We start from the raw sequence: 8,575 nt of genomic DNA, 5'->3' as shown, positions 1-8,575 counted from the left end.
TTTCAATGGATCTTCCTGAAAATTGATCTGAATGTTCACCTTGATGATATCTAGGTCAGTTCCGAAACTGGGTCATGTGCGGTCAAAAACTAGGCCAGTAGGATAAAAATAGAAAAACCTTGTGACCTCTCTAGAGGCCATATTTTTCATGAGATCTTCATGAAAATTAGTGAGAATGTTCACCTTGATGATATCTAGGTCAAGTTCAAAACAGGGTCACGTACCTTTGAAAACTAGGTCAAAAGGTCAAATTATAGAAAAACCTTGTGACCTCTCTAGAGACCATATTTTTCAATGGATCTTCATGAAAATTGGTCAGAATTTTTATCTTGATAATATCTAGGTCAAGTTCAAAACTGGGTCACATGAGCTCAAAAACTAGGTCACTATGTCAAATAATAGAAAAAACGACATCATACTCAAAACTGGGTCATGTGGGAAGAGGTGAGCGATTCAGGACCATCATGGTCCTCTTGTTTCTTTCTTTAACTGGAAATCATTTCAAGCCATGTTAGAATGCTTTATAGATACAGTTTATGTTGATGAATTAAAAATACCCAGGTTAAAAATGACTGAATTTTGAAAATTTGCTATGAAGTTCAAGAAAACTCATTATTACTAGATAATAGTGAAGCAAGAAACTGCATTTACAGAAATGCATGTAATAAGATCACTGTTAAATTTCCTTACCCATGTACTTCCTTCGGATTTCGTAGTATGTGCTTGCCGGAAAACCCAATATCACCAGAAATGCTTTCTTACAGACATTTATGTTACCAACAAGAAAAGCTGTTGTCATTTTTCCAGTGTCTTTGTCATACCTGATGAGTATATAATAAATATAATTATGGCCTTTTCTGGAAATTGGTTCATACATTGCCATTTAGAGTTTCAGACTTATGGAAATCAAAGAAATACAGGAACATTGTTTGTCTAATCTATTTATTTCTTTTGTCTGAATATCTTTGGTAATATTTTCACCCCATTCTTCAATCAATTTTTCGAATAGTCGAGCGTGCTGTCATCAGACAACTCTTGTATGCCCTTTTGTCATGTGATAGCAAATATAATGTTCCTGAATTCAAATGAAATTTCATGTTGACTTAAATTAGCCAAATTAAAAAATTTTCATCTCTTACATTGGGAAAAATGTATAATGTTGTTACGCGGTATGTGCCTTGATCCAGTCAAGAATGTACTGCCCTCGCTGGATTATCCTAAGGTTTTGAAACCGCTCTCTTGCACTGTTGATGATATCACCTGACAACAATGTGGTACAGAGTTGAGCACAGCACATCCACACTCTGATCTTCATTGTCGGCATTAACTGTCTCTGGTCTGGAATGTTAATGAAATTTAATGAGGTCTTAAGGAATAGAACCCCAGATAGTTATAGATTCTGAGGTCATTATATGGAATAGAACCCCAGATAGTTATAGATTCTGAGGTCATTATATAGGATTCAATAGGGAGGGTGAAGCCAAAGTAAATGGCCGATTCAAGGCAGAAAGTAGAAGGCTGAATATTAAAATGGTAGTGAACTACAAATGAAATAAATATGTTATAGAAGTGATTTATTGTTTTTCATATTACAAATTCACAAGAGAAAGATTTAGTCAGTATTAGATTTTACCATTTTATTTGTTAAGAAAAAGTAAATTTGCTTCATTATTTTGAAAACCACCCTTTTATGTCTTACCTCTTTTTTGCCTTTTCACGAAATCATCCTCTTTTCTCTTTCTGTATCCAATGGGGCGTCCTCTTTTCCCTGGAAATATATTCTTAAGGTTAAAGTTCATATGTGTAACTTTTTATCCCCCCCCCCCAAAAGGTATGCGTATTAAAATCGCACTGTCTGTCTGTCCATTTGTGCATCCAGTCAGTTCTTTTCCCGGCTGTAACTCTTCCATCCATAAAGTGATTTTGAAATAACTTGTCTAATATGTTCACCATAAGAGACGAAGTGCCATGCGCAAGACCCAAACCCCTAGCTCCAAGTTCAAGTTTACACTAGGAGGTCAAAGGTTATCATGGTTTTGTGTCCGGTTCTTAATTTGGCCATTCATGAAGGGATTTTGAAAGAACGTGGCAAAAATGTATACCATAATGAGATGACATGCCATGCGCAAGACCCAGACCCCTGTCTCCAAGGTCAAGATCACACAAGTCAAAGGTTAACAGGGTATGTTTTCGTGTCTGATTCATAACTCCGACATTCATTAAGGGATTTTGAAATTACTTTGAATAAATGTTCACCATAGTGAGATGACTATCATGAGCAAGACCCAGACCCCTTTTTTTTTACCAGTTATCAGATTGGGGTAGATGTCGGGCGGGCGGCGGCGGCGTCAAACTGGTGTTTCCGGTCAATAACTTTTGTTTCGGTAAAGATATTTGAATAAAACTTGGTATGTATGTAGCTTATATCAAGACAAAGGCTGGGATTGATTTTGGGGTTTCTGGGGTCAAGGTCAAGGTCACTGTTACTTAAAATAGAAAAAGGGTTTCCGGTCAATAACTTAACTTAGGAATGAGCTATCATGATGAAACTTTAGTTTGATCTTATTGTCCTTAAGTGAAATGATATGATAACAGGTGAGCGATATAGGGCCATATTGGCCCTCTTGTTTTTTTGGTGCACATTACTATGAAAATGGTGGAAGCAATATGTTTGAAACCAAGTCTACTTATCATGTCAAAGTGAAGACTAATAGTCAAACCTTGTATAATAATAGTTGAAAAAATTGAGCAAAATACGACCATGATTTATGGCGTTACATTTTACCTTTTGTTTGTGGTTTCTCATTCTGGTCCACATTGCTGTCTGTTTCTGATTCTGAAATGAGAAAGAATTGTGTGCATTGTCTGACAGTGTTTTCTAGACCTCAAATTCAAATATTTTCAGGTAGTATTAAATTAACAATTTTTATTTTTTTTACAATTCAAAGACCAGATAAACTTGAGGCATTAGATCACTAATAGAGAACCTCCTTTTTGAAGAGTATTCAATTCCTACTATAAATCCACTTTTACTGCAATTCTTAGGGGGGCGTAGGTTCTAGCCCTACTGGTACCAAATTTTTATGCCCCCTTTCGAAGGAGGGGTATATTTTTTTGCAGATTTCGGTCGTTATGTAGACCAATCCGTTTCTGGATGATAACTCAAGAACACTTGGACTTACTCTTAGGATCACGAAAGTTGATAGGGAGGTTGGTTATTACCAGCAGATGAGCCCTATTGATTTTGAGGTCTGTATGTCAAAGGTCACATAGACCCTGAATTGTAAAACGGTTTCCGGATGATATATCAAGAACCCTTAGGCCTAGGGTCAAGAAAGTTGATAGGGAGGTTGGTCATGACCAGCAGATGACCCTTATTGATTAAAGGTCAGTATGTTAAAGGTCAAGGTCACAGTAACCCTAAACAGTTAAACGGTTTCCAGATGATAACTGAAAAATGCTAAGGCCTAGGATCACAAAAGTTGATAAGAAGATTGGTCATGACCAGCAGATAACCCCTATTGATTGGTCAGTATGTCAGAGGTAAAGGTCACAGTGACCAGGAACAGTAAAATGGTTTCCGGGCAATAACTCAATAATGCTTAGGCCTGTTGTCAGGAAAATTGATAGATTTGCCATGACCAGCAGAAGATCCCTATTGATTTTGAGGTCATTAGGTCAAAGGTCAAGGTCATTGGCCAGGAACAGTTAAACAGTTTCTGATTTTCTTGTCCAAAACAATAGGGCCTAGGGCTTTGATATTTGATATGTTGCACAATCTAGTGGTCCTCTACCAAGATTGTTCAGATGATTTCCCTGGGGTCAAATATGGCCCCACCCTATAACCTACTTTGACATTTCTCAAGCTACAGCCTCCAGATTTGAAGCACATGCATATTTCTGTCTACCAAAATGAACTTTGACCTTGAAATTAATCTAGTGACCTACTTTCACAGTTCTCAAGCCACAGGTTTCAAATTTGGACCACATACTCATTGTTTTGTACCGAAATAGAAATTTGACCTTGAGCTTGAGCTAGTCATGAAATTTTGAACATTCAAAAATGGCTCAGAGGATGGCGCCAAGATCACTCTAATCTCTTATTAGGTTAATAGGTTAAAGGTCAAGGTCAGAATTAACCAGAATGGTAGAACTTTCGTTTACAGTGAGCATATAAGTTCTGTTCCTTGTGCAATTACTGAATGCATCAAGGGGAGCATTTTGTTTTTCGACGAGCTCTTGTTTGTTCTTATTTTCCTTTTTATACGCCCGTTTGAAAAACGGGACGTATTATGGGAACGCCCCTGGCGGGATGGCGGGCGGGCGGGCGGCGTCCACAGACCTTGTCCGGAGCATATCTTCTACATGCATGAAGGGATTTTGATGAAACTTGGCACAGTTGTTCACCATCATGAGACGGAGTGTCATGCGCAAGAACCAGGTCCCTAGGTCTAAGGTCAAGGTCACACTTAGAGGTCAAAGGTCAAATTCAAGAATGACTTTGTCCGGACCATATCTTCTTCATGCATAGAGGGATTTTGATGAAAGTTGGCACAATTGTTCATCATCATGAGAAGGAGTGTCATGCGCAAGAACCAGATCCCTAGGTCTAAGGTCAAGGTCACACTTAGAGGTCAAAGGATACAAGAATGAAAACTTTGTCCGGAGCATTTCTTCTTCATGCATAGAGGGATTTTGATATAACTTGGCACAAATGTTCACCACCATGAGGCGGAGTGTCATGCGCAAGAACCAGGTCTCTAGGTCTAAGGTCAAGGTCACACTTAGAGGTCAAAGGATACAAGAATGAAAACCTTGTCCGGAGCATTTCTTCTTCATGCATAGAGGGATTTTGATATAACTTGGCACAAATGTTCACCACCACGAGACGTAGTGTCATGCGCAAGAACCAGGTCCCTAGGTCTAAGGTCAAGGTCACACTTAGAGGCCAAAGGTCAGATACAAGAATGACTTTGTCCGAAGCATTTCTTCTTCATGCATGGAGGGATTTTGATGTAACTTGACACAATTATACACCATCATGAGACGAAGTGTCATGCGCAGTTCCCTTCTTTCGAATTACTTCCCTTTGTTGTTACTATAAATAGCTTATATTGTAACTTTTTCATTACTAGTCGTAGGGAAAAATCGAGACCACTTTTCTGTAGTACAACATGCATGCTACATCCAAGTTTGAGGTGTATTTTGACCAGTCTGTACCTGGTAAAGATTTTTGTGAGGACTTACAATTTTTTTTTTTTTTTTTTTTTTTTTTTTTTTTAAGATTAACTTCCCTTAGTTGTTACTATAAATAATTTATATTGTAACTTTTTTATAATTGACCGTAGGGAAAAACCAAGACCACTTTTCTGTGGTACAACATAGATGTTACTTTCCAATTTTAGGTGTAATTTAAGGTATCTCTACCTGGTAAGGAGTTTTTTTGTGGACTTAGAAAAACAAAACACTTAGTTATTACTAAACAACCACAAAATTAAAATTCCATTTGCAAATACAGGTGCTAGAGTAAAGAAATTTGCTGTGACGGGCGTATATTGTGACATTCTTGTTTTTTTTTGTAGTAAGTTTTTACTTCTTTCAAGACTTGTTATTGATTTCTTTTACAAAAATGGAAAATATGACTCTTATAAGTGATTTCTTGGTGTTCAAAGTGAATTTACTACTTAAACATACTGGGTAGAGTTACACATCTTTAAAAATATTGACTTACACACGGTGAAAGTTTTCTATTTTGCTTTCAGTCTTAGATTATATATTGTGGAAGAAATTTAGGTAATTTTTGTGTCTGCCCTAAGGTTAATTTTTAAATGGAGTAAGCAAAAATCATAACAAACACAGCATTCAACTTTATTTTTTTCATTGTTGAAGTATGAATTCTGTCTCATTCAATCCGTTTTCTTGAGGCACCATAGAAAAAATTATATTCACATTTTTATTTTGTGTTTTGTAATTGTTTACCACTAGTTTGATGTTTAATGTTTCTTTTATTAAAATTAATGGAAAAATGAGTTCTCTGCAAACGTTTTGAATAGTTGCTATCATTTTGAAATTTGTCACTACTTACCTTGAGGAGATACCATAAGTTATACAAAATTTATAGATAATGGCATAGTAAAACTTGTTCCAAAATGGCAAAATACTGCAAAACACGGTATGTGTAATAGAATATGACCAATCTTTTTTTTTTTTATAAGTCTTTAAGTGTGTTAAACTTGAAATTGTGTGTTTCATGGAATTTCAACATTTCGTATTTAATTACTGCACTTCGGTTTTTAGAAATATAACAAGAATTGATAATTGTTGTACCTTCTGAATTGGAATCTGTGTCATAGTCTGATCCTTCCTCTGAAAAAATAAAGAAATGGTTTAAACAACTTTCTTCTCTTTTTTTTTGTACAATTTGATTTCAGTCTGGGTAGAACAGATCAAAGGAAAATCTTGTTGACACTACATAATATAGAGTCCAAAGTATTAGTTCAAAACTCATACAAATTAGTCAGAATGTTTGTCTTGATGACCTATGTGGGTTCAAAAACATTATGTTGTTAATAAATTTATACCACATGTATAGGTTTGTGTACCAAATAAACTTTGACATTGACCTAGTGACCTGCTGTCATATTTTTAGCTCTATGTCCATCGTCTGTTATGTATCTGTCAACATTTAGCTGGTGTATGCTAAAGAGCCTGTATTTTTGAACTGATCTATATAAAGTCCTCATTGCTGTAAAATGTGTTATTTCTGTCTGTTGTAGCAGAACTGTTGGTAAATTCATGATGCTACTGCAATTCTCGTTTTAACACTTATAAATTTATTATTTATTACATACTGGAAGATCTGGTCTAACCTACCTGATGTCATTTCTTCTTCATTGCTGTCTATGTCAGCATATACATCTGAAGAAAAAAGTCATGCTATAATACCAGGGGGGTTTTTTATGTTGTTTTTTTCGGCCGTTTTTATAGCCGTTATTCGGCTATATTCCCAATGCCAAAAAGTTTGTATTTTTCCCCAAAAAGAGTGAAAAAATTCCCAATCTCCATTCTGAAAAAAATTTCATCAAAATTGCACAAACATTGACCTAATTATGGACAATTTTGTAATGGAAAATATGTTAAAGAGGCTGTACAATGTGAAACTAGTGTATGAGAAAGTGCTTAAACACATCCTTACTATATCCTATGGGACTAAATATTTCCCACTTTGGAACATTTACACAAGAAAATTCCCAATTTTGGGGGTATCTATAGGCTATGTTCCCAAATTAGCTAGAAAAAACCCTGAACACAAGTCATGTGAATTTATTTATTTATCTGTTTATTTCTAACATATCATGAGTTGGTGGATAATTAAGATTAGAACTTTATATGAAACTCTGTATTTTGTGTGGTAACCAGTGGTTTTCAGATGTGTCATAATTAATCACTCAGGCCTGGATTTCTAAGCAACTAAACTCAAAACCTGATTTTATTCGCCAAAAGAGCACACAAAACTAATACATTTCTCACATGTTCATTTCGTACTCAAGATTCTGCAGACTATTCTTGTATACCAGATGGTGTGTTCTGGTCATTTTGACTGGTGCTGGAAAAATCCATCTTACACCCCGGGGTATAAGATGACTTGTCCTGTAAAAGATTTATTACAAACTACATACTGTCAAGCGTCCTACAACCGGACACTTGGAATATTTTTCATGGTAACTCGGGAAATGGATATATCTAGTGGTTGAAATTTCACGTGAACAAAGCTAGGTTTGTCTCCAAAATAAAGAGCTAATTTGTTTACTTATAAAAAATAGGTCAAGTACTTTTTTGAGGGCCGAAGGAAAGGCCACCGAATCCCGTTGCTTTAAGGTATAACAGAACTAAGAGACATTACAATAGCAAGTTTTTTTAATGCTTCGGTTGCGGGTAGTCATAAATTGAGCAAGACTCATATTTCTCAAATAATACCAATTATAGTTAATAATTTGTTATAATAATTTTACCTAATATATTCCAGTCAAAACTGCCAATACTCTCGCTTGCCATTTCTTGTAAGATTGGCTGCAAAAGAAACACATGAAAATGAGTTATTATTGCCTATCTATGTGTACTTTTTTTAGCCCACCATCATCAGATGATTGGCTATTCAAATCACTCTGCGTCAGTGGTCCGTCTGTTAACTTTTTCTCTTTATCGCATCTCCTCAGAAACTACTAGGGGGATTTTGACCAAACTTTGTCAGAATGATCTTTTGGTACCCTAGTTATGTTCCCCTGAAACTCTGGCTTGTTCAACATTTTTTATGCCCCCGCCCCGGCATCTACTGATGCGGGAGGCATATAGTGATCATCCTGTCTGTCCGCCCGTACGAGGTTAACCAAATGGGACCGTTGCGTCTAGCATCAATACCCCTTACTAGAATGACTTGATACTAATGCAGATGTAACCTGTGACCAATTCTCATCTTCTGACATCACCTGACCTCAGTTTGACCTTGACCTTGATCTCATTTTGGACTTAGGTTGCTTTATATGGGCCATGTCTTGGTTAACCAAATGGGACTGAT

The 8,575-nt window shown here is 36.2% G+C and overlaps 1 protein-coding gene across 1 annotated transcript; it reads right to left on the bottom strand.

Moving 5' to 3' along the window:
• Positions 1–378: 378 nt before the first annotated feature.
• Positions 379–7,218, bottom strand: LOC128548450 (uncharacterized). Its single transcript, XM_053523277.1, has 6 exons — positions 6,874–7,218; positions 6,328–6,366; positions 2,786–2,836; positions 1,700–1,768; positions 1,167–1,338; positions 379–821 (listed from the first exon to the last, which is right to left on the bottom strand). The coding sequence occupies exons 1-6, from the start codon at positions 6,881–6,883 to the stop codon at positions 677–679; spliced, it is 486 nt and encodes a 161-aa protein (XP_053379252.1). The 5' UTR covers positions 6,884–7,218; the 3' UTR covers positions 379–676.
• Between the last annotated feature and the right edge of the window lie 1,357 nt (positions 7,219–8,575).

The sequence above is a fragment of the Mercenaria mercenaria genome, chromosome 14, assembly GCF_021730395.1.
Source record: "Mercenaria mercenaria strain notata chromosome 14, MADL_Memer_1, whole genome shotgun sequence".
In the NCBI taxonomy this organism is placed as follows: domain Eukaryota; kingdom Metazoa; phylum Mollusca; class Bivalvia; order Venerida; family Veneridae; genus Mercenaria; species Mercenaria mercenaria.
The sequence above is the reverse complement of the archived record's forward strand: the minus strand, read 5'-3'. Positions and strand labels throughout refer to the sequence as shown.